The 27,696-nt window shown below is 36.9% G+C and overlaps 1 protein-coding gene across 1 annotated transcript in view; it reads right to left on the bottom strand.

Moving 5' to 3' along the window:
* Positions 1–1,002: 1,002 nt before the first annotated feature.
* The window catches only part of LOC132395412 (kinesin-1 heavy chain), a 91,466-nt gene continuing 64,772 nt past the window's right edge, over positions 1,003–27,696 (bottom strand). Inside the window, exons 18-27 of the mRNA XM_059971957.1 lie at positions 26,742–26,803; positions 26,526–26,635; positions 25,898–25,999; positions 25,557–25,617; positions 25,378–25,449; positions 19,513–19,617; positions 18,481–18,697; positions 16,593–16,731; positions 6,459–6,526; positions 1,003–3,729 (exon numbers count right to left, since the gene is read on the bottom strand). Coding sequence (XP_059827940.1) covers positions 3,710–3,729; positions 6,459–6,526; positions 16,593–16,731; positions 18,481–18,697; positions 19,513–19,617; positions 25,378–25,449; positions 25,557–25,617; positions 25,898–25,999; positions 26,526–26,635; positions 26,742–26,803 — 956 coding nt within the window. The 3' untranslated portion in view covers positions 1,003–3,709. The remainder of the gene's footprint in view (positions 3,730–6,458; positions 6,527–16,592; positions 16,732–18,480; positions 18,698–19,512; positions 19,618–25,377; positions 25,450–25,556; positions 25,618–25,897; positions 26,000–26,525; positions 26,636–26,741; positions 26,804–27,696) is intronic.

The raw sequence follows: 27,696 nt of genomic DNA, 5'->3' as shown, positions 1-27,696 counted from the left end.
TGTAACCCATCTCTCTTGTACAGGTCCCACCTGCCGCAGAAGAGGTAAAAAAAAATCACAAAACAGTCTCACCAACAAGTTGGCTGTGGTCTGCAAATTTTCAAAATCAAATTTGCTATCATTGACTTATAAGCTGTGAAATCTACTGTTTTGCTTCAGCATTACAGTGCACAGATAAAATAACTCTAAATGACAAAAATAAAGTGCAAAAAAGGAGCAATGAGGTAATGTGCATGGAGCATTCAGAAATACTTTGTGGGAAGGGAAGAAATAGTTCTGAATCATTGAGTGACTGTCATCAGGCTCTTTTATCTACTCCACAATAGTAATAATGAAAAGACATGCCCTATATAGTTGTGGATACATAACAGACTGCAGCTGCTAGAATCTGGAGCACAATCTGCTGGAAGAACTCAGGTCAAGTAGTACCTGTGGGGTGGGATGGGATGGAGAGGAGAGGAATTATTGATTCATCAAGTCAAGCTCATCCGGCAGACTGTTTGTAGCAACAGGATGTGGATGATTTTTTTGGGAGCAGTGTGCCAGACAAAAAGGTCAGAAAATAAATGAAGACAGGACAAAATACAATTCTATTCAAAAGCCAGATCAAACAAACTTGCTCAGCAAGATCTGTGCTTTACCACAGTCACCTGTTATACTACATTTATTAGGTGGAGGACATGTTTATGCCATAAATATAATTCAATATCATGATATCAGTGTAATCACAAAAGCACCAGCTATGGTTGGAACTTTAATTTGTGAACAGTTGAGCTTAACTCTCACTGGACTCTTCATTAACTGAGCTTTTTTTTATATACACACACACACAGTACCTTCAGTCATTTTATACACTTGGTTAGCCAAATTGATCAGTTATATATAGTTCACATTACTCTTGTGGTACTCAATCAACAGTTACTTTTTTAATTTAATCACCAAAGTAGGGAAAGGGCAAATTGGAAAAAAAATGAAATTTAAGAAAAAAGACTCAAAGGTTCATTGAATTCCCAGACAAAAGTCATATTTATTTAAACACAAATACATTTACAGCATGCAGTCAGTCAAAACTAAATGATGGCTTAACCAAAACAGAATTTTATGTGCCTTCTGCTGTCCGACTTCTTCTGCACCATATTCCACAGGCGGATTATCTTAGTGTCATCTCATGTCAAATTTAGAACTATTACAGTAATTTCTTTAGCATTGTTTAAATAATGCAAATAATTTAGTTCATCACCATGAATAAATAGTAAGTTTTTATTCAAATGGTTTTAAAGCATAAACTCGATTATTTCTTGAAGATGTGAGGAACAAGCTTACAATAAGCACTTGAAGAGTACACTGCAATGCAATCAGGACAGCGAGGCATTTACTATTCAACAAATAATAAATTTGTATTCAACACCCAGCTAACAGCCCCGTCCAGAAGATTTGCAATGGTAACTTTGATACAGATGTCACAAATTGGAAATTTGCAAAGTATGCAATATCGAAAAATTGGCCCTTAAACTAGTTACTCCTTCGGCAGTGACTGCACCTAGCAACCAATTCTGAGTGTTAGATCTAATATACAGATTCTCTTATCTGCAAAAAAAAAGCCATACATAAATATGCAAAATCAAAACATTTACAATATTGGTGAGACAAAATTACAAAAAAGTGTTAAGTTCTGTCTTGGACAATGTGTGTAGCCTTATTCTGGTCTAAATACTTCTAATTACAAAAGAACATGGTGATACCGTTCTTAGGAATAAAAAATAATTAAATTTAAAGATGTTTATCATAAATACAGCTCTCGAGTTTTTGACTAAGCTGATTAGCATTTAGAATGTCAAATACCCATGGATTAAGTCTACAACAAAAAACCCCCAAATTAGATCTTCACCACTGCTTGAAACATGTTAGCACTGTGTTTACTTCACATTGCTTTACTGGCTGATTTGTTGGTCAGCCTCCAGCAACTGTAAACTTTAAAAATGCTAGAAAATTACGAGGCAAAAATACAATACAGTGCCAAAAATAATAATCACCACGTTTTTAAAAAGATGCATCATGGGTCTTGGTTTAGTCATTTAAGCTGCACTCTTCCCCAAACTGACCACTTAATAGGTGAATTTTCATTTGCATACAAATGAAATTTAAGCATCCAACAGTCAAGGCATGAACACTGACAAAGCGTAATCCATTGAGTTTAGGATAAACAGCCTTTTACCAAGAAGTTGTATACAATATCCTAACACAAACCTAAATGAATTTGCAAAGAGACCTGTATATTTGTGAAATTACAAATATTACATGTGGGATTGAAGCACTTTTAAAAAATGTACCATTTTAAGATACACCTAAAATTTATACTCGGTTGAGAATATTTGGGGACTTTTCTGTGAGGTTGCGTAGTTTACCTCATTGCTTTCTCACTTATTCCAATTGATTCACAGCAATGCAACTTTGTGCATCATTTAAATGGTTTGTTCCTTTTTGATTTGGGTTATTTTATTTTGCAAATATCTTAACTGCACAAGCAAAATGGTAAAAATTGAGTTACTTACGTAAAAAATGATTTGGTTATTGGCTTAGACTGTTTAGAGTCAACATAAGCATTTCATGCCATTAGAGTTCATCATAGTATTAATGTTTAGTACTTACCTACAAAGAACTAAATACAGTAAAACGTTTCCCATTTGTGACTCCTTTCTACATGCTGCATGTTAATGGCTACCTTACCATCGTGTATGGTAATCAATAGCATGTACCAAGCATTTTTTTTAAATTAGGTAAGAGCAAAATGTTTAAACACTGGAAAAAAGATTAACAAGTGCCATTCATTTAAAAAAAATTGTACTTCAACTGAAACCAATTATGCAACCAGAACAAGTGCAATTTCTTAACTCAAAAGCTCTTTTTTATGTTGTTTTATTATATAGCAAGCCCAGTGGTGACTGTTAGTTCATCATTAATTAAAAGAATCTGGACAGGAGATGCAGCTGCAAGTTCCTTCCGTTTCTAAATTTTAATGCCTTTTAACTTTTTCTGTTTACATTTATGGTCAGCATTACATTTTCAGCAGTTTAATCTGTTCTTTCCAAAACCTTAGCCAATGCGATGTCTATGTTAAACAACCTCTTCAAAACTTCCCAGAATTTTATTAGCAGCTTTTTTCCCTGTATAATCCTAGCTCCTTGCTCTAACCACAGTCAAAAATGCACCTTCAGTTTTCAAATTGTACTACTCCTCTTCATCTTAAATCAAAATAAAAATCCCATTTCAAGAAAAAACTTCAAGTACTGTCTTAATTTACACAAGAATTATAGCTGGGTCACTCCAAATATTTTTCCCCACTGTAAAACAAGCTTATCAGATCTACTTGGCGACATTGTTTCACAAGTCCTAAAACAATGAAATGTACACAAATTAGGCTTCAATGCTTTTGCTAAAGTTTTCCTGCAACAACGTACATTCAACTTGGCACAGTGCAGACTAAATTTAAGACATGAATGACAATGTACTGTGCAATGAAGCTACACATTAAATCACATGTAGTATTTGCAAGATGCCTACATTGCACTCTTATTTTGCAAGGATGTAGCTGTACAGGCCAGTTTTTATTTCCAATTTTTCCAAAAATAATCCTGTCAAAAGTCTAAGTTGCAGAGTTCACACTGCCTTGGAATGATGGGGTTTTTGGATGACATCTGCTTCTCCTTGATTATGTTGTTGCTTTAGCAGCTGGAAAATACAAGCAATAGCATACAAAAATTAAGCATTAACCAATACAGGTAAAAGCTGATTAGTTGAGACAAACACCTGCACTAGGTTGCAATACTGGAGAACTTCATAAAATGGCATGTTTATGCACTAAATAGCCAAGAGCAGAACATGAGCAACAGATCATTTTAAAAAAAATCAAAGAATTTAATTAGTGATTCTTCTTTAAGGTGATGCACTTTGGATGCAAGGAGAGTTGGAGGGGCCAGGTTTAACTTCCCTGGAATGAAAGAGAGGGGATGTGACTGAGATGTATAAAATTATAAGAGGTATAGATAGGGTAGACTGCAGGAATCTTTTCCCCTATCAGAGATGAATGGAACTAGAGGATGGATTTAGGGAAAATAATAATAGATTCAGAGATGATCAGAGAGAAACCTTTTTCACCTAGAGAATGCCGAGTACCTGGAATGCAAAGCCAGAGAGTGGTGGAAGCAGAATCCCTGACCTTGTTTAAGAGGAGTCTAGACGAATATTTGAACCATCTAGGCACTGAAGCTAAGGGACAAGCTACAAAATATAGGATTGATCTGGATGGCTGCCCACTAGCCGGCGTGGATGTGATAGACCATTTTCATACTGTAATTTCAAGGATTTTTAGCATTTGCTGAAAAGTTAACTGCATAATATTATGTTGACAATGTTGAAGCTAAATTTAAAAAATGTTCATTTGTCATTAAGTGATGTGGCACTTCAGAAGGATGAACCTTTTTTTTGTTGAATGATGACTGCTGGTCAATAATTTATAAAATTTTCTAACTCTCCCCCCAGCATGAAAAAGCAAAATACTATCATAAAAGCTAGACATTTTTCTATATTAAGGAAAATGGAATACACTGTCAGAAAGCATCAAGATCAATATATTTGAGTATGGCACCACAAAAATAACTGATCTTTTCTTTAAAAAGGTAGATAAAGTTTGAGCAGTCAGCTCACTTTTTTTAAAAAAAAAAGGATTTTAATCTGCAACACTAACTACCCTGATGGCTTCCAATCAAAATTTCAGATAATGGGAGGATTATCCATGCTCATCTTTCCAAACAGAGCAGTTTCCTGGTTTCCTGCTTTCCCATGCAGTTAAAATGGGTACTTGTTTCAAAATGGCATCATTACTAATATTAAAGGGTGCAGAGGAGATTTACAAGGATGTTGCCTGGACTGGGGAGCAAGCCTTATGAGAATAGTTTGAGCGAACTCGGCCTTCCTTTTCTCCTTGGAACGACGGAGGGTGAAAGGTGACTTGATAGGGGTGTACAAGATAATGAGAGGCATTGATTGTGTGGAGAGTCAGAGGCTTTTCCCCAGGGCTGAAATGGCTAGCACGAGAGGGCATAGTTTTAAGGTGCTTGGAAGTAGGTACAGAGGAGATGTCAGTGGTAAGTTTTTTACTCAGAGAGTGGTGAGTGTGTGGAATGGGCTGCCGGTGGCAGTGGTAGAGATGGAAACGATAGGGTCTTTTAAGAGACTGCTGGATGGCTACATGGAGCTTAGAAAAATAGAAGGCTATGAGTAAAGCCTAGGTAGTTCTAAGGTAGGGACATGTTCGCCACAGCTTTGTGAGCCGAAGGGCCTGTATTGTGCTGTATGTTGGAATCAAATGCAGCAGGTAAAATTATAACGATTTCTAGACAATGCTCAAACTTACTGCAAACTACCTGAATGATGACAAATGGAACAGGAGAGATGATTTATGCATACAATTATGTAAGCCCATTGGACTACTGAATGCTTAAAAAATCCACAAGTAAAGTTAGAAGAGGTAATTTCTGCTTAAATCATCTCTAATTTCAGATACAGGAAGGGAATTAACTACTAACACATCTGAAAAAAGTATTCACCTATTATCATTTATATCTCTTGGGCCATCTGCATGTTCCATGAAAACACAAAAAGAGAAAATGCAACAACACTGTCAATAATGTCATTGATTTTTGGAATAATTTGCTTAGCAAGCAGTGAAAAGACTGATGATATTGCTTCACAATGATTTTTTTTGTTACAGCAGCTTCTCCAAAATATACTGTCCATAGCTGCTGGTAGAGATTTCCAAGGTGAAGCAGATAGAGAAACACTATCCCTTCTGATGCACGAGTCAATAATGAAAGATACTGGTCAACAGGATTTATGCCAGCTGCTTAAACTGGTTCACACCTACATTGCCAATATGATTTTACAAATACTAATGTTAAAATTCAGCCAAAATCAAGTTGTTCATATTAGCACTATCAATTAGAGCTGAACACTCTATATTTGATCTTGTAAATACAAAAGTAATAAGTTACCTTGTTACAGAGCAGTTTACCAATAGATTAAAAATACATGATTGTTTATTCAAATTGATGAAAATTTGAATACTGTATATATTCTTAACTAACAATTAATCCACGAGTTTCTGTAGATGCCATATAAATGTGGAAAAATTATAATTCAAGAAACACAGCAACACTGTACTCACACCATTTCTAAATGCAATTAAAGGTCAGTTATTTACATCAAGAACTTTCAACCTGAATCATTCACTCTATTCCTTTCTACAGATGCTGTCTGACCAGCTGAGCACTTCCAATATTTTCATTCCAGACTGCAATATTTTCCTTATTCTGAACATAATTAACATTCTATTTGGAAATATTTAAAATAATCTCTTACATTTTATTGTTTATGATTAACTCAGCACAAAGATGACTTACCTTTAACAGTTGAAGGCAAGAAGCCAGTATCTCCAATTTCAGCATTATTAGCCATCCCTCCAGGGACACTAAAATAAAGTTAAGTTCTTGTTTAGTACACTTCTGGACATTCAAACAAATTCTGTATGATTATGCTTTGGAAGAAAGATCTAAGCATGCAATATTAAGTCTCCATTTGAATGACTGAAGAATTTAGCTGGTCAGAGGTTTGTAATAAAAGCAAAACAATGATTTACAAGCATGGTGCTCATCGTTTGAAAGATTTCAATCATTGCAAGTTGAACTTTAGGCATATTACTATGCAGCCAGGCCTTCTTCCACATTTCTGCTCAAGTAGCTGTAACTACCCACTATCATAGACCACTTCCCTTTTGATAGCCTCAGATCCTTCCTGAGGCAACATCACATCACACTATGATACCACCCACCACTGCTTCAAGTCAGAAAGTACGCATCCTTGCACAGATGTTGCAGTGCCTCCATTAGATTGATTGTTGTTCTTGCAAACTCTCCTTTCAGTTTGATGAGCATCAACTTTAAGTACCAAACAAAAAGATGGAGGAACTCAGCAGGTCAGGCAGCAACTGTGGAGGGGAATGTTCAGACATCTTGGGTCAAGACCCATTATCTGGACACCAATCCATTTCCCTCCACAAAGTTTGTTGAGTTTGGTGCTTAAGGTTCCAGAATCTGTAGTCTCATGCCTCCATTCTCCTTAGGCATCCTGAATTTCACTTTTCCCAAATACTCAGACCATAAGACATAGGAGCAGAATTAGGCCATCTGGCCTATCGAGTCTGCTCTGCCATTTAATCATGGCTGATCCTTTTTTCCTCCTCTATCTCCTTCTGAACCCCAGTTCCCGGTCTTCTCCCTGTAACCTTTGATGCCATGTCCAATCAAGAACTTATCAAGCTCTGCCTTAAATACACCCAAAGACCTGGCATCCACTGCTGCATGTGGCAACAAATTCATCACCCTTTGGCTAAAGAAATTCCTCTGCATCTGTTTTGAAAGGGTGCCCCTCTATCCTGAGGCTATGCCTTCTTATCCTAGATTCTCCCACCATGGGAATCATCCTTTCCACATCGACTTTGTCTAGGCCGTTCAACATTTGAAAGGTTTCAATGAGATCCTCCCCCCCCCCCCCCCCATCCTTCTGAATTCCTGCAAGTACAGACCCAGAGCCATCAAATGTTCCTCGTATAACCCTTTCATTCCTGGAATCATCCTTGTGAACCTCCTCTGAACCCTCTCCAATGCCAGCACATCTTTTCTAAGATGAGGAGCCCAAAACCCTGTTCACAATACTAAAGGTGAGGCCTCACCAATGCCTCAGCAATACATCCTTGCTCATTTATTCTAGACCTCCTGAAATGAATGCTAACATGGCCTTTGCCTTCCTCACAACCTGCAAGTTAACCTTCAGGGTGTTCTGCACAAGGACTCCCAAGTTCCTCTGCATCTCACATTTCTGGATTTTCTCCCCATTTAGAAAATAGTCTACACACTTATTTCTACTACCTAAGTGCATGCCCATGCATTTTCCAACACTGTATTTCATTTGCCATTTTTTTGCCCATTCTCCTAACCTGTCAAAGTACTTCTGCATCCTACCCATTTCCTCAACCCTACCTGCCCCTCCACCAATCTTCATATCATGTACATACCTGGCAACAAAGCCATCTATTCCATTGTCTAAATAATTTATATACAGCATAAAAAGAAGCGGTCCCAACACCAACCCCTCCAGAACAACACTAATCACTGGCAGCCAACCAGAAAAGGATCCTTTTATTCCCACTCGCTGCCTCCTACATATCAGCCAATGCTCTAACCATGTTAGTATCTTTCCTGTAATACTATGGACTCTTAACTTGGTAAGCATCTCATGTGTGCACCTTGCCAAAGGCCTTCTGAAAATCCAAATATACAACATCCACTGCATCCCCTTTATCTATCCTATTTGTAATCTCCTCAAAGAATTCCAACAGGTTTGTCAGGCAGGAATTTTCCTGAAGGAAACCATGCTGACTTTGTACTACCTTGTCCTGTGTCACCAACTACTCCATCACCTCATCCTTAACAACTGACTCTTAACATCATCCCAACCACTGAGGTCAGGCTAACTGGTCTATCATTTCCTTCCTACTGCCTTCCTTTCTTAAAGAGTGGAGTAACATTTGCAATTTTCCAGTCCTCTGGCACCATACCTGAGTCCAAAGATTTTTGAAAGATCATTTCTAATACCACAATTTCTAATGCTACAATTTCTAATGTTATCTCTTTCAAAACCCTAAGGTGCAGATCCTCTGGTCTGGGTGACTTATGTACCTTTAGGTCTTTCAGCTTTTTGAGCAGCTTTTCTCTTGTAACAGTAACTGCAGCCACCTCTTCCTTCACACAGTACATCAAGCATACTGCTAGTACACTCCACATATACTCCCGACACAAATCCATAATGCTACTTTGATCAATCATTTCCTACCTACAAGTACTCAGCTTAGTCAGATTTAATAAGACCACACTGGTTATCCTTGATTAGTCATTAACAAATTAAAGCTACTGAATTTAGGTGGCTCGTCTCAAGTTTCCTAGTTAATCTTTCATGTTTCTGAAATGGTGTACAAGGGAGCAACCCACCAGTACTGCAATAATTTGTATTGTATATTAGTTTCTATGATGTTTTTTTCTGGTCAGGTAGAAAACTGGGATCCAAAGAAAACAAAAAAAGCAAAGATAGATTTTTCCAACTAAACTAAAAAGTGTTATCCTTATTAAAAAAAAATGTTTACAGAGCCACACCAAAGATCAATACCCCAGTAATTAGTGAATATTTAATTCAAGAAATTTTTAAGTGTTTTAAAACTATTATTAGTCTTTTAACCATTCTCACCAAAACAAACATTGCTATCTTCTTCAGAGAAGAAAGAAAAGCAAATCAACCCACACAAAATATTTTGAAAACTGTAATTGCAGCTTTCCAGCTAGGATAAAAAGCTAATGAGCATCATAACACACACAAGAAGCACCAAATTAATATGGTTGCTATTAGTAACATTTCTTTGCCTGTTCTTTTCACAAAATAACAATTTTTAATACAATAGTAGCTAGTTTATATTGAGGTCAAAGTAAATAAATGTAACCATATACAACCCTGAGACTAATTTTCTTGTGGGCATACTCAATAAATCTGTAATGGAATAGCCATTATAAAATCAATGGAAGACTTATCATGAAACAATTTCAGATCCACAAGGTAGATTTTTGCTTATTACTGGTCTACTTTTTAATCAAAAAGTTGTTTTAGTTAACGTTTATGCTCCAAATACTGATTGTCCTGAATTTTTTAAATGCTTATTTACATCCTTTCCTAATCTGAATCAATATAGACTGATAATGGGTGGGGATTTTAACTGTTGTTTAAACCCTGTGATGGATAGATCCAAGCCTACCCAAACTCTTCCGAATAAATCGGCTTCTCTTATTCTCTTTTATGATTGATTCAGCTATTTGTGAAATTTGGCGTTTTCTACACCCTAATGACAAAGAGTTTTCATACTTTCCCCCTGTTTATCATAATTACTCAAGAATTGATTACTTTTTCATTGATTACCATTTACTCACAGATCTTACAGATTGTAAATATGACTGTATTACCATATCTGATCATGCACCTCTGAAGTTATCTATTAAAATAATGGATTCATATATCAATGCTAAATTTTGGAGGTTTAATCCTATTTTATTGCAGAATTTAGACTTTATTAAACAACAAATTGATTTGTTTTTCTCAACAAATTCTACAGCAGAGATCTCTAGTGGAATTTTGTGGGATACTTTTAAAGCATATATTCGTGGACAGATTATTTCATACTCTGCTGGAGTTAGGAAATGAACTAATTCTAAAATATTAACATTAGTTGATAAAATCAAAGCAATTAATAAGATTTATTCAATGACCCCTAGTAAAGAACTTTACAAAGAAAGAGTGGAACTTCAAATGGAACATAGTTTATTATTATCCTCTTCGATTGAAAGTCAGTTAATTAAATCAAAAACTCAATTCTATATGCATGGAGATAAGTCTGGTAAATTATTGGCTAATCAATTGAAAATTGTTTCGGATAAACGACAGATTACTAGAATTCGTAAACAAGATGGTACTCTGACGATCGACCACAAAGAGATAAATAGAGCCTTTCAAGATTTTTACAACTCCTTATATCAATCAGAATTCATTAAGGACTCTTCTATAATAAATGAATTTTTAAGGAAATTGAATACTCCAAAAGTAACTGTTGAGGATAACGTAATTTTAGATACACCTATTACGGAGTCTGAAATAGAAAAGGCTATTTTTTTAAATGAATTCTGGTAAAGCTTCTGGTCCAGATGGTTTTCCTGTAGAATTTTTTTTAAATCTTTTTCTCCTATACTTTCTCCTTGGCTTTGTAAAATTTTTAAAGATGCATTAAGTGTAGGTAAATTACCACAATCTTTTTATGAAGCTTGGCTTCATCTCAACGAATGATTGCATTTGTTACATTAATGGCTAGAAGATCTATTTTATTGAATTGGAAAGAAATTAATCCTCCAACTGTATTTCAGTGGTTTTCTCAAACTATTTCTTGTTTGAGTTTAGAAAAAATTAGAAGTGTGGTTTTTGATCCTTCAGTTAAGTTTGAAGAAACTTGGAGACCTTTTATTCAACATTTTCATGAGTTGAATTGTCTTTTCCTAAACCTTACTTATATTATCCTTAATTAATTGGATGGAGGTTCGGAGTTATTGGCACTACTGTATATGTACTTTATATTATTCAATGGCCCATGTTGGTTAGTGTTTTTTTTTTGCTTTTTTTTTTCTCTTTTTTTGGGTTTTTTTTCTCTTTTTACTTCTTTGTTCATTAATGGTCTGAGTTTGAGAGGTTATATATTTTTATTATTACATATCTGAATGTCTATTTAAACTATTAATTATGTACTCTCAAACATTTTGTATTCATGTTTCATTTATGTTTGTTTAAAACTAATGAAAAGATTTAAAAAGAAAAGAAAGACGACTGCACAAATCTGGGCATTCAACCAGCGTGCAAAAGCCAACAAACTATGCAAGTACAAAAATAATAATAATGCTAATAAATAAATTGGCATTAAGTATGAGAACATGAGATGAAGAGTCCTTGAAAGTGAATCCACAGGCTGTGGGAACAATTTCAATAATGGGGCAAGTTGAGTGAAATTATCCCCTTTGGTTCAAGAGCCTGATAGTTGAGGGGTAATAACTGTTTCTGAACCTGATGGTGCGAGTCCTGAGACTCTGGTACCACTTTCCTGATGGCAGCAGTGAGGAGAGAGCATGCCCTGAGTGGTGCGAATCCCTGATAATGGATGCTGCTCTCCTGCGACAACACTTCATGTTGATGTGCTCAATGGTGAGAGGGACTTTACCCATTCAAGGGCATTGATATTTCCATTCAGCCAGTCAGAAAATGAAAAACACATGTTGACAACTTTCAAACTACTTTGCCAATCTTATGCGATTTTGAACATGCTTTAATGTGGCAATATACAAGGTACAGCTCAGAAATGTCCTTTGCACAACTTTCTCACAAGTAGGTCAGCAAAATGGCAAAATATTTCCTTGGTCATATTTGTGAAATATTTTCTTGTTCATATTTATCAAATTGTGGCATGTTAGCATTGTGGTTAGTACAACACTTAACAGTACCAGCAGTCTGCTGCCTGAAAGGAGTATGCATGTTCTCTCTGTGACTGCATAGGTTTCCTCCCAAACCAAAGACATACTGGTTAGTAGGTTCAAGCAACACACACAAAATGCTAGTGGAACGCAGCAGGCCAGGCAGCATCTATAGGAAGAAGTACAGTTGACATTTCAGGCCGAGACCCTTCATCAGGACTAAATGAAAGAAGAGATAGTAAGAGATTTTGTGTGTGTTGCTTGAATTTCCAGCATCTGCAGGTTTTCTCATTTTTGGTCAGTAGGTCAATGGGTCACTGTAAATTTATCAAAGATTAGGCTAGGGTTAAATCAGGAGTTGCTGGGCAATGCAGCTTGAAGGGATGGAAAGGCCTATTCTGTGCTGTATCTCAATAAATAAATAAAATCAAACTGTTTAAGATAAGATTAAAAAAAGGCTTTGAAAGCTGAAAGCAGAACTCAAAACACATTACTAAAATTTTCACTTTCGACATAAACCTCAAACAAATCTGAAGAGCATTTTCGTTTGAGGTTTCTATCAAATCCAGAAGCTGAATTTTTAACAAACTTCCTATTCAATCGCAAGTGAGCCGCAAGACCCAATGATATTTCCTCACTCCGCAATACAATTTAAGTTCAGAATCAGGTTTAATGTCACTGGCATATAATATGTCGTGAAATTTGTTGTTTATGGCAGCAGTACATTGCAATACATTATTAAAATTAAATTAAAAGTACACACAAAAAGAAATGGTGTAAAAAGAGGGGGGAAAAAAGTTGTTCCTGAAACAGCTGAGTGTCTCTCTTCAGGTTCCTGCATCTCCTCCTTGATGATAGCAATGAGATGAGGGCATTTCTTGAGTGATGGGTTCCTTAATTACTGATGTCATCTTTTAAAGGTGTCCTGGATGCTGGGGAGTCCTGTGCCCATGATGAAACAGGTTGAATTTACATTTTTCTGCAGCTTTTTCCAATACTGTGCAGCGACCCCTTCACATCAGGTGGTGACTCAAGCAGTTAGAATGGTACATCTGTAAAAATTTGTGAGTGGCTTTCGTGACATACCAGGTCTCCCCAAACTCCTAATGAAATGTAGCTGCTATCATGCCTTCTTTGTAATTGCCCAGGATAGATCTTCAGAGATGTTGACACACAGGAATTTTAAACTGCTCACGATTTCCACTGCTGATACCTCGATGAGGACTGGATGTATTCCCTTGACTTCCCTTTCCTGAAGCTCACCCTGCTGTTCTTGGGCTCTGGTATGATTGTTGCTCTTTTGAACCAGGTGGGAACTTCCGGCTGCAGCAATGAGAAATTGAAGATGTCGGGTCCTTTGGTTTCCTCCCAGATCCCAAAGATTTATCAGGTAGGATTTTTGGTCATTGTACTTTAATCCTACCCTAAACACAGGATAATCAGGTTTGTCAGGGGTTACTGAGCTGCATGGCTCGAAAAGGCGGAAGGACCTACTCCCCACTATCTCTAAATATATAAATGGTCTTGTACACTCCTGCCAGTTGGTTGACACAGGTTTTCAAATCCCTATCAGGGTTCCATCAGAGCATGATGCCTTAAGGTCAATCTCTTCTAAGATTTTCTGATGTTGGCCTCTGAGACAGATCACTGGGTCACCAGATGCTGCAGCGATTTGCACAGGTGTTCTATTCTCCCTTTCAAAGTGGGCATAGAAGGTATTAAGCTCATCTAAGGGTGAAGGATCACAGCCATTAATGATGTTAAGTTTCACTTTGTAGGAACTAAGGCCTGCAAACCCTGCCAGAGGTGACATACATCAGATTCCACCTCTAACCTCAATAGGAATTGTTTTTTCACCCTTAAAATAGCCTTCCATAGGTCGTACCTGGACTTCCTGTACAATTCTGGATTACCAGTCTTGAATGCCACAGATCTAGCCCTCAGCAGATACAAATATCCTGACTTTTGTTTTGTGTATTTTTGGTATGATCTTGAAGGCATACTCATCCAGAGATCTTGATGAAGTTGATGATAACTGCGGCATATTCATTCAAACTAAAAGATGAACCTCTGAATATTGTCCAGTCCACCGACTCAAAGCAGTCCTGCAAGTGCTCCACCACCTCCTTTGATCATAACTTCTTGATCCTCACCACTGGTGCTGCATCCTTTAGTCTCTGCCTTTACACTGGGGGTAGAAGTGATCAGACCAGGTGATCAGACTTCCCGAAGTGTGGGTGTGGGATGGCACAGTAAACGTTCTTGATGGTGAAATAACAGTGGTTAAGTGTATTGGCTCCTCTGGTTTCCAGATGATATCCTGGTGGGTGGCTGCTCGGAGACTTCAAACTGGCCTGGTTGAAATCAACCGCAATCATAGGGAAGGCATCAGGGTGTGCAGGTCGTGCCTACTGATTACAATGCTCAGCTCCTGCAGTGCCTGCCTGATGTTAGCCTGAGATGGAACATACACTGCTATCAGGATGATGGCAGAAAACTCCATTACCAGATAAAATGGACAATACTTGACCGTTAAAATAATCCAAATTGGGTGAGCAGGTCTGAGGCAGGACTGGCATATTTGTGCACCACGATGAGTTAATTGTAAAACACAGCCCACCTCCTCTGGCTTTAACAGAATAAATATGCAGTGTTGTCTCCAAAATAGTAGGAACAGCCATGTTTCTGTGAAGTACACAGCAGTCCCCAATGTCTTTCTGGTTCAGCAATCTTGCTCTAAGGTCTTCAGTTTTATTCACCAGCAGTTTAGTTGTGAGGGTCTAAAGCAGTGATTCTCAACCGTTTTTTGGCCACAACCCCTTTAGGAGCTCTTCTCAGGTTCCAGGGCCCCCCTTTTAAACAGGGATACAACACAAAACAGATAGGACAGAAAATCATTTATTATTGAACACTAAGAAAACTTGAACATTCTGACTTACTGGACAAAACTTAAAAAAAGACTGTATGAAATTAAACATCTATCAGGCCTAATGTGATCCCTTGAGCTTGGTGTTTTTCTGCAAGTTTCATGATTTTGGGCTTTAAATTAGACAATGACAGTCAGAGGTCACCTCTTGTTGCGATATCAATTCTGTTCCTGGATCTTGTCAAGGAAATTACCTTGCAGAATCTGCTCTCAACCAAATATGTTGAGGGAAAGGCAATAAAAAAAATCTTTGGGCTTTTTCTCACAGTGTTGTAAACTTATTCGGCAGATCACTCTTGATCCAAAAATCTTTTTGAAACTGACTGAACTGATGGTGTGCAGTTATATCACTCTGAAGATCAATCAAACTCTCTTGAATTTCTGCCTCAACTTAGGTGGGTTGTACTTCAAATGGATTCAAAATCCAATCCGGGATACTGAGGTTTAACAGGTCATTAAATCTTCCTTGAATATCCTAGTGTATCTTGACTCCACTGGAGGTTGCTGCTTAGGTATTTCATCAGTTCAGTTATCAGGGCCCCCATAAACACTTGGGGCTCCCCTTCTCACAGTTTTCAGTCAATGGCCCCCTTCAAATGGGCCCCTAAGGGGGCAAGAATGGCTGGTCTAAAGCCTCTGTGTTTCAATGGCATCTGTAATCCAGCACGGCATTGTGTCCCCACTTCCATTTTCTTACTGATCAACTTATTTGATTAGCCTTCGTCTTTATTTTGTATTTATTGTATTAAGCACTATGAATATCAAAGGTGCTTTGAATTAGTCATTTTCATTACCCAGTTACAGCAGTGGCAAAAGATGACAATGCCAAAGGAGATGCAAGTACAGTCATTAATTACGATGTAAAAAGAAAAACAATTAAAGCAGCAATGTCCTGTAAAATTTGGAAAAAAAATTAGAAAATGGTTATATGTACACAGATAATTAGCTTGCAGAGTTATGAGACAAGGGAGTAGGTTAAACGGTCACTGTAAATTGTCCTGTGATTAGACTAGTGTTAAATAAGTGGATTGTTGGGCGGCACATCTCATTGGGCTGGAAGGACCTGTTTCATGCTGTATTAAAGTTCGAAGTACATCATCAATGTATACATTACACAACCTTGAGATTCATCGCTTAACAGGCAGCCATGAAAAACTAAAAAAAACACCCAATGTGCAAAGAGAAAATTTTTTAAAAATCAAGCAAACAATAAATGCAAACCCTGATTAAATGTGCTGTGTAGTGGCATCTGCATCGGCTTTGAGGTGAGTGGTCCTAGGTTTGAATATGACTGCTCCTTACATGCTTTCCAACCGTGCTGGGTTGAGTGTTGAACTAGCAACTCAGTCTCGTAAACAAAAAAAACACAGAAAAATGCTAAAGAAAATTCAAGGTTGTTGCCCAACGAACAGAAAGGAACCACTAAATAAATAGAAAAACAAGATTACTTAAGTGAGGTAACTATTTTGGAATTTACACAGAGCAATTTTTCACTAGATACACACATCTTATCTGATTTTACGCCACCACCACCTCCACGTACTGCAACTGCTTGACTGTTATGGAAGAATCCACCACCTCCACGAATTGCACTTGGATGAGTTGGAGATGCCATGGGGGGTTGACCAGGACGGATGGGTTTAGCTAGAGAGCAATAAAAACAATTTAAACCTTACTTGAAGGCCAAACAATAATTTTGCACTTGCTACCTACGTTTATAATGCAAGAAACCAATTACCCATTAGATCCAAACTTGCTGTCATTCTCTTCCTTTCTTCCCAGTAGATGCAACTTATTCCCTTTCACATGCCAATCAACTTGACAGTCCAGTTCCCTCTTGTATTTGACGAATTCTGACTGTACCCATCGATACCTCCCACAAAGTACAAACACCAATTACAGTGGCCTGATAACCTTTTCGGATGTGGAGGAAACCAGGATGCAAATTTGCATGTGCATTACGTATAATTAAAGGAGGCCTAGAGCAAGCTTGCCTTCATTTGCAGACTTCTTGACTTGTGTGCAATTGTACAAATACCTCATATAGGCCATATCTATAGTATACTGTACTATTCTGGACACAGTATTACAGGAAGGATATGGAGGCTTTAGAACTTTGTAGAAGATGTTCAACATGACGTTGGCTGAATTAAAGAGCACTAGCTAAAAGGAGGGCTTGGACAAGTTTGGATTGCTTTCTTTGGAGCTTCTGAAGCCTGGGTGGTGGTGACCTGATCAAAGTATATAAATTTGCAGGAGGTATCGACGGGGATAGTCAGAAGCTATCAAATACAAGAGGGCACAGAATTGTCAAACTAGTGTCAATGGAGTAAAGCTTTAAGGTAAAAGGGGCAAATTTAAGGAGATTTACATGTATTTTAAGCACATAGAGTGGTAGGTGCCAGCAACATGCTGTCAGGGTAGCAATGAGAGAAGATACAACAGAAAGGTTTAAAAGGCATTTTGATAGGGACAGGACAATAAGTAATTTAAGGATTATAGATAATATACAACTACATATGCACTTTAAGTAGGCATTATGTTCTGCACAGACACTGTATGCCAAAAGAGCCTTTTCTATAATGACTATCCCCCAGCACCTTCCCAATTTGGTCTCATACAACTTTATCTCAGCAGAGCTTTGCATGGTGGGAATTGGCAGATTGCACTGCAAATCAGCAAATTCAGAGCTTTCCATGTTTGTCAATGAATGTGGGGAAAACCAGGATGTGCTTCCAATTCAACAAGCAAACAGAACCTTTGGCATTTGCCAACAAGATGCAATTTCATTCTCTGAATCAATGGGATTTTGGTTTGATCAGAACTGATGGGGGGGAAAACCAACAATATCTGGCTCCAACATGACTTGAAATGGGAAATAAAATTAAGATATTTAAGCATGAAGAGTGCTAATGATGTCAAATATCCAGCATTACATCAAATATTTAGTATCCAATTGATCTCCTTTCATAAAAGCTAAAAGGGATTGCACATGTAAATTTACAGTCTGATTGCACTTCAATGTAACAAACTATTTCCACAATCTACAAAAATAGTTCTTCCTCAATCATACATAATAGGACCACAGTTCAATTTATTCAAAAGGAAAAAAGCAAAAAGAGAAAACTGTAGACATTGAAAACACACAGATGCCTTTATTCCTTCCTCTTCTGTACTTGTTCCAGAACTCCAGCAAGATGCCACTAATGAACACTTGCATTAGTTACAATCTTCTTTTAGTTTAAGGAAAATTTGTTGAGATCCACAGATATTGCCTTATCCAATTACTTACTGCATATCTTAATATTTTAAGATTAAAGAGATCAAATCATGACTAGATTATGTGTAAATAGTAATACCAGCTCGGCACTACCGTTAAATTTCTAAACGTACCAATCTGTGCAGAGTGTACTCTCCTTGCAATGTTCTTTGCTCGCACAGCTTCCTTGATGCGATCTACTTCCTGCTGGTAGCGTTTGCGATCTCGAGCTGCATTCTCTTTCGCTTCCTTTAACGCAGACTCCAAAGCCTTGACCCTTTCAGCTGTAGCTCTAAGGCGTTTCTCCAATTTTGGAAGTTCACAACGAAGGTCTGCATTATCTCGTACCAACTGAAGTATAACAACATTACAATTAGAAATTATGATGAGATTTCATCAGGACTTCATAAAATTACAATTTAAACATAATGAATTGAACAATACCAATCTCTGAAAAAGATTATACAATACTTAAATAGAATTTGCATTATCTCATCTATGTATAAAACACCAGTGATCTGCAAGAATATCAATGACTGTTAATGTCTTCATATCTATAGGAAATACTTCGTGGGTCAACACAAGTGTTAGAATTCTGGAAGTTAAAATAGGAATAACAGCAGTTCAGTATAAAAGAATGCCCATTGACCATTTTAGGCATTTTAAAAATTTATAAATAAATAATAGAAAAAGCGTTTATGATGATTTCTGCTTGATGATTGTAAGCTTGCACACTATTTGACAGAATAGTCCTGTAACTGGGAAATAAAAAAATTCTGCCGCTTTTAAACTGCTGAGATCAAAGCAAAATCGCTACCAGTAAATTTTATCTTCCAAGTCAGTAACAACAGATTATACAAACCTGCACAGCTCTGAATGGTTTTCTAATCTGAAGATTTATCCACTATAACAAAACTATAAGTAAATTCAAGACAACAAAGATCCAATTGTTTTTACACAGTGCTGCTAATTTCGCTCATTTGTGGGCTAGATCAAAGCTTTGTTTAAAAGGGTTGTATAAATTCTTGGGATGCTTTGAAAGCAAAGCTCAAATCCTTTTGAATTTGCATTTGTTGAAAACAGAACTTGTATGTGTTTATTCAGATGTTATCGAAACAAATAACAAATATGAATAAGCTGATTGGAAACTAATGCTTCTGATGTACCTGTTTGTGAACCTTAGTGAGCTGTTCAAGATTGTTCTCAAGAAAGGAGATCTTTTGTTTCTGTGCAGCACTACCACCAGTATCATCAGAATCCATTTCAGCACTCTAGGGATACAAAATACACAAAAAGTGACAAAATCAGATATTAAAACAGATTGCATACAAACTTTCATCACAGTAAAACTGTTTCAATTAATTATTTGACAAAATCGTGCTGGCATACAGCTAGTATAGAAGAGAACAGCCCAGGACTCTCCAAGCTCACAATATTGTACTGAGCTACTGTGCTAACAACACCCATTTCCTTCTGGCTGCACATGGCACTCCATACTCAAGTGCTGATCTAGCAGCCTGTTAAATGTCTTTACCACTACTCCTAGCAGCATATTCGGGGTAGCCAGCACTATGTAAAAACATTGTCACACACACCTCCTTTGAACTTTACCCCCCTCATCTTAAATACATTCCTCCTAGTATTAGACAGTTTAACCTTGGGGAAAAGTCTCCAGATATCTCCTCTATCTATGCCTCACGATTTTATAAACTTCTATCAGGCCTCCCCTGTAATGAGGCAATCAGTATTGAACGCAATATTCCAGATATGTCCTAACTAGAGTTTTATAAAGGTGCATCATAACTACCCTACTCCCGAACCATGCCAAATGCCTTTGTTACCACCCCACTGACTTGTGTGACCACAGGGAACTATGGACTTGGACCCCAAGATACATAAATACAGCTAAAGGTCATGTGATTAACTGTGTACTTTCCTTTCATCTCCCAATCTCACCTGCCATTTATCCATCCATAATCATAATGAATCTACACCAGCCACAATACCACCAATGTGTGTCATCTGCAAACTTACTAACCAACCCATCCACACTTTCAAAGTCATTTACATACAATCACGAAACAGCAAACATCTCAGTATGGATCCCTGCACAACATCAATATTCTAGCCAAAATAAAATCCGTTGCCCACTACCATCTGGATTCAGAATTGGCCTGCTTTTAGAAGACAAACTGGCATGCCGCTCCATGCATTTGAGCCTACCATAAGAGATCTTGTTGAATACCTTACCAAAATTCACGTAGACAAGATCTACAACTGTAATCTTCAATCATCACCATCACTTCCTTGAAAAACTCAATTAAGTTAATAATTATCTATTTTGCACATTTTCCAAATGTTCATAAATCCCATACCTACGAATCCTCTCCAATATCTTCCCTGCTACTGATGTAAGACTCACCAGTCCATAATTTCCAGTATTATCCCCATTTCTCTTCTTGAACAAAGGAACCTCAGTTACCTGACAGTCTTCAGGGACCTCGCCTGTGACTAAAGACTTAATCAGCAATTACTAGTGTTACATTCCTACAAAGAGTACCAAACAAGGCCCATTCTTCAAATGCTTATGCCTTTATTCGCTCCTTGGGATCTGCTTACTTGTTATTTTTGCCAATCAGAATCTAGAGGATTCCAGTTAATTGGGCCATCAGTTAATCGGGATAACGCTTAAAAACTAACCAAAAATATAGCTGGAATTCCTTTTATTTATTTGAGACACCATGCTGCTTAATTCTGACAGGAGACTGGGCTGAACAGTTTCTAACTAGTATTAGTTGCATGCACTTTTGTGGCAGTAAATACTACACCTTGCTTAGAGAAAACTTTTTAAAATGGTATCAGTTGTGTGTGTTCGTGTTTTGTTATCTATTTGGGTTGGCAGATGCTTATTCAAAAAGTAATTTTTGGTCATTTTGATTTTTATTTTGACTTGAAAAAATTTTTAAGATGCCACAAAACGATTTGAATTTGCTGAAAAAAAATTAGCATACTGGAATAAATTGAAAGCCATCTGCCTAACACCACTCATCAGCTGGCAGTGATAACTGGATTTTGTGCAATTGATTTCTACAATGCTGATGAAGTGGACCTATTTTTATTGTGCCAAGCTGGACAGTTCCCTTTTCTACAAACATGCAACAATCAGGTTCAAAGAAAGCAATGGATTGCATAACTATTGTGTTATTCAAATATGTCAGGATCTGATAAAAGGAAATTGTTGGTTTTTGGGGAAAGCGTTAAGCCTCGATGCTTTAAGAGGCTAAGAATGGATAGTTTACCAATCTGTACTAGGTATCTGTATTGACTTTGTTCATTTACAAATAATCAAAAGAACACAGCAGTGTACATTTCTTTCTTCTCTCTTTCCACAAACCATTAGACTTTTAAATTCACATGTCTGTACATTGCAACAAAGTCATAACACAGGTTGTGGGATGGATGTAAGATGTAAATAAATTCTAATTCTAAATTCTAATGAATTTCTCCATCAATTACTATTAGGAACTAATACAGTTTTAAAGAACTGTAGTAGCACTGGTAATGTTATAATTTATTCTATAATCCATTTAAACAATGTGTTACTCAGAGTATTAGTGTGTCTTTTCTATACCTTCTGAACTATTTTCATGAAACTTTGCCTAATTGGGACAGTCGCTCAATTGGGCCAAAATGTACTGGTCCCAATTAACTTGAGTCCACTGTATTGTAATTTCCCCCCACTGTAAATGCTCACTTTACAACTTTACTCTTTGGATTTCTCCATAATTTGAAACATCTGTCTTAAGCCCCTCCTAACAAGTTTGCTTATCAAACCACCAACCTTACAGTCCTTTATTTAATTATAATCAACTTTCTTATTTTTAAATAAAAGAGCCTTAGTTTTTCCTCTATAGTGTGATTACACCTGCTCAAATCTGGTATCAGGCTTATGAACACCTTATATGACAGACTTATGGGGTCCAGCTGACCAAACACACAATTAGTTTGGCAGCATTCTCACTGAGGATCTAACCATCTTCCAATCACTAGTTGTAGTTTAGAGATTGCTGATAAAAACTGTAATTAAGGACAAAGGTGAAGTATTTACATTATAAAATGGAAACATGGAATACCAAATACTGGCCAAATTATTGAACTAGTCCAGTGATTCAGAGTTCTAGGTTAATACATAACACATTTGGGATTAAATACATACATTGATTTCAGGTCAAGACTCCCGATTCACTCAGTGCTTTTTGAAAAGGGTAATTAAGTGCATAGCCACTTACTGAAAAAGCATTAAGTTTTGAATTAGTAAAGTATTGTTAAATTTATATTGCATACTGGAATAATGTGCATGGAGTTGGCCTCCTTATTTAAGAAAGAGCATACACGCCAGTCAAAAGGAAATTCACTAGACTTATTCCTGGAATGAGAGGGCTGCCCTATCACTAGAAATTAGGTCCATATTCTTTGGAGTTTAGAAGAACAGAAACAACATCTTATTGAAGCATACAAAACTGAGGTCACTTAATAGGGTAGATGTCAAGGTGGTTCCAAATGAGGGGCCGAGGTTACAAAATATAAAACTGAAGTGCATAGGAATCTTCTCTCACAAAGGGTGGCCAATCTTTTGAATTCTCTAACCTGTAAGGTTAGATCATTGTGGTGTTTAAGAGGAAGCTGATGATTATTTGGAAGATCCAGGAATTGAGGTTACAGTGAGCTAGCAAAGAGATTATGCTTGATGAAATAACATTGAATGGTAAAGCAGGCCAGAAAGACCAAATCACCTAACTCTTGCTACCATTTTCTTATAGACACTGCCACTTCAATTCTACACTAACATTTGACTGGTTTCTGAAGTGCCCTTGCAAGTTGTATCAAATGGTGAATAGCTTCTCAGTGTGTGCCACAACCACCTTTTGTAAATACTGTTTCCTTTAAAAACACTCAGAAAATGAGCAGATTACATGTTAAATTACATGGTGTCACAAACATTGACAAAATGTGAGCAATTAATCCACCCACTAATCTTGGAATAATCCAAGCATCATACAATTCATCCAAAACAAAATTAACTACATGGCACATTATAAATTAGATTAACATTGCCATAAATAGAAAACATTCCTCAGGTACAAATCATTGTACACAAAAAGGGAAATAGGCGATTATTATTGAACTGTATTTTAAAACATTGAAAGTAAAGCACATTTATAATTCACAAACTGTAAATGTGGTGCAATTGCAAATTTAAGAGTTTTAGCTTTCAAAAAGCATCAGTCATCTTGACTAACAGCTTGCACATGACCTCTAGTGGTTCCAAGTGTCTACTGCAGCAGCTGTCAAAGATCTCCAGAGGAGTTCAAAGTATATTTATCAAAGTAATGTATGATATCATATATAACCATACAACCCTAACATATCGTTTATGACTGTCTGGATAAGCACAGCTCCAAAGCCATAGTTAAGTTTGCTGATGACATCACTGTCACTGGATCAAAAGTGGTGACGAATCAGCATATAGGAAGAAAATTGAGTGGTGCCACAACAGTCCTGTCCTTAGCTCCAGTGTGGGAGAAAAACCTGTGTGCAAGCGAACTTTTCAGCAACAAATATATACCAAAAACAAGAGGAAAACTATTTCCTGGCTCACTTGAGGTTATTGGCTTGGACTCCGTTTTGACTGCATTTTCTAATAGGTGAGGAGGGCAGGATTGTTCCAGTTCAGTGGGAATGTAAATTTTAAAAACAGACTTTTTTTTGGGATCCTGACATTGTCTGAGATACCATTTATTACCCATCAAAACTGCACCATGAAAGTGGTAGTGAACCCCTGGTATCGTTCCAGGCCTTCTGGTGAAAGTGGTGCATGGTAAGGAAGTCTAGGATTTAGATCCAGCAATGACCAGCAAGATAGTTCGAAGTAAAGAGTAGTGTGCAACTCCCATGTGGAACTGCAAGTACACTCTTCTCCTTCTTGGTGGGTAATGTCATGGATTTGGGAAGTGTTTTCAAGAGTAGCCTAAGTGAGTTATAACTGCAGCCATGATGCATCTGTCTAGGGGGTTGGATATGATGCCAATAAAATGAGCTGTTTTCTCATGAGCTTCTGGTAATTATTAGACCTACATTTTTCCAGCTTTTGTCTAGATGGTGGAAATATTCTTGTGCTTCAGGAGACAAATTTTGAGCTACAGAAGATCAGGCCTCTCACCTGCTCTTTTTAGACAGTATTATTGTAGCTAGATCAGCTGACTTGTCAAAGATGATTCCTAAAAAATAGGGATTCAGCATTGGTAATTACATTGAATTTCAAGGATAACTGGTTAGATGCTTTTGCATTACATTTTTTTGCCTGGCAACTTTTGTGACAGGATGTTACTTGCTAAATTGTGTCCATAACTTGAGTTTATTTGCTCAGTTATACGTAGAATTCTACTTCCAACATTAGGATGAAAGGAAGGGTGGTTATTGATGAAGCAGCTGAAGATGCCTGGACATAGGAGGCACTTGATGTCCCGGAGCTGAGGCAACTGATGAACAACTACAATCATCTTCCTTTTGTGCAAAGTACAACTACAGCCACTGGAGTGGTTCCCCTTTAAAACTATTTATTTCTGTTTTGACAGGGTGTATAATTAATAAACCGTAACTATACTTTGAGGGATCTTCCTTTTTTGCATCAGCATACAAAATGGTAACTGTTACTCAAGACTAACATATTAATTATTTAATTAACTCTATTAAAAAATAAAAAAAATTAGAGTACCCTGAATTTATAATAAAGTAACACAAACACAGAATATGCTAGGTCAAGCAGTAAGTGTAGGGGGCAGAGACAACGTCAATATTTCAGATGGAAGTTTGACCTGCTAAACACTGCCACCATTTTCTGCTTTTTGGATTGCAAATACATGTAAAATTTTGTTTTAAATGTAAACACTGTCAACAGAGTTTCTAGTAAACACGCTTCAGTAAGTTATTGATACAGATATTGCCTTGAGATAAGATAGCAATTTACATACCTTTTTGACTCTAGTTGCCAAGTCTTGAACAAACAGCTTTCTAAGATTATGGAGTGTCTGGAGTTCTTTTGCCTAAAAAAAAGAGAATACAACAATCCAATAGTGCATAATAATTTTATTGGACAAATCAAAATTAAAAATCTGTAAGACCCAAAAAGAAAATCCTTAATTTCATTTACCACTGTCTCTTCTAGTCCTTTGAGGTCCTGCCTTGCTTGCTCTCGACGATCTTGCATAATGCTAAAAGCAGTACAATGTTTTATTTAGAATAGATATGATCACACAAGTATTGACATTTTACCTGGACTTTCAAATACCAAGTTCATTCCTGTTTATGTAAATAGATAAGCAACTGCAATTTTTGGTGCTAGTACTATAATAAGCATTGTCCTATAAATTCACATAATAATTTAGTACCATTAGAGTTGTAACTTCTAAGAATACTACACAGTCTGTTTTGAAAATTTAGTTGTCTTGTCATTGACAGATGTATAACTAATCCATCCACCCCATTACTTACGTTAATTCATGTAATTTACGACTTTTCTCCTGATCCACAGTTTTTAGCTTTTCATGTTCTAAATGTAGTCGCTCCTGCTCCAGCATCATTTTCTGATTTTGGCTGCATCAAAGTGGAAAGAAATTGAATTCACTTTACTTAAATCAGTGGGCACTGTTATTAATTTGTCTGACAAATTTATATCCCCTCCCCACTTGTGTAACTAACAGAAATTAAAAATTTGCAAGGAAATAGTTATATTGATAATTAGCAGTTAACATTTAAAATCTCATCCTACTGTATCTTTTGGGCATCAAGATTTCAATCAATTATCTTCATGTACCACTATACATTTTTTTATTAAAATAAAGATGAAAGCATAGATGGGTAACATTTATCGAGCATGACTCATGAGTTTAAATGCTTTGGGCTGGCATCAACCCGAGAGGCAAAAGCAACTTTAATGCTGTTAAAAATGCACTGCATATTTGTCTAAAAAATAAGTTTTTATTTGTGAAAAACTTACCAACAAATACCATGGATTAGGAAATCACTTTAAAGAAATTTTAAACATACAAAAATCTTCCTATCACAACTGTTTATTAATTTACTGTGCATTAGAAACAATGATATAACTTGTGAAACATACTCTTGAAGATCAGTGATGAGTTTCTCTTTCTTTTCAATCTCATCCCTTAAACAGCTGATCTGTTTTTGGTGCGCCTCACGGTGGCTCTGCATTTGTTGCTCTACAGCTTGCTATAATGCACAAATAAGTACGTATTAATGTTATACAGAAGTCTGATCCTGAAAAAAAGATTGTTTTACAGGATTTTTGAAAAATAAATTAGTTTCAGTGTGTTACCTTCACTTCAATTGCAGTTTGTACTTTGTTCAAGTGTTCCTTTTCCATTTCATGTACTTTTTCTACAGATTCATAATAAATACCATAAATATCATTCCAAAATTTCAACATTATCTAGTTTACAAGGTGAATTTATCAAGATTTCTTTAAAAAATTAATCACAAACTATAAAACCAAGATAAACTTTCCCCAAACTGAAGAACAGAATTCAGTGAAAATTTCTGGCCTATTTCACATTGCAATGAAGTAAACAATTCCCTGGAAAACCAACTCGAAGTACATTTTGTTAAGTCAAATGGCCTGGGGTAGGTAGAACATACACACTAAATGATAGTAAATGTTGATGTACAGTGCCTAGGGGTTCAAGTCCACAGTTCAATGGTCAATGAGGTAAATAGTACACTTACCTTCATACATCAGAGCACAGAATATAGGAATCAGGATGTTATTTTACAGCTTTACAAAATGGTGGTTAAGCTGCATTTGCAGTATTATGATGGTTCTGGTCACTCAAAGGATGGATGTAGGTTTGGATTCATAGGGATGTTGCCTAGATTGGAGGATTATTTATGGGGAAAAATTGGATTGGCTGGGCTTGTTTTCCTTGGAGCAAAGGAGGCCAAAGGATGAATTGAAGGATGAAATTTGAGGAGATTTGGTGTGTCACCAAAGACACTCACAAATTTCTACAGGTGTACCATGACAGCATTCTAACAGGTGCACCACCATCTGGTGCGGAGGGGCCACTGTGCAGTATCAAAAAAAGCCGCAGGAAGTTATAAACTCAGCCATCCACATCATGGACATCAGCCTCCCCAGCATTGAGCACACTTTCTAAAGGTAATGCCTCCAAAATGTGGCATCCATCATTAAGGACCCCATCACCCAGGAAGTGCCCTCTTGTCATTGCTACCATTGAGGTGCTAGTACAGGAGCCCGATGAAGCACACTGTTT

The sequence above is a fragment of the Hypanus sabinus genome, chromosome 6, assembly GCF_030144855.1.
Source record: "Hypanus sabinus isolate sHypSab1 chromosome 6, sHypSab1.hap1, whole genome shotgun sequence".
Taxonomy (NCBI): domain Eukaryota; kingdom Metazoa; phylum Chordata; class Chondrichthyes; order Myliobatiformes; family Dasyatidae; genus Hypanus; species Hypanus sabinus.
Note: the sequence above shows the minus strand (reverse complement) of the source record. Positions and strands in the feature narration are given on the sequence as shown.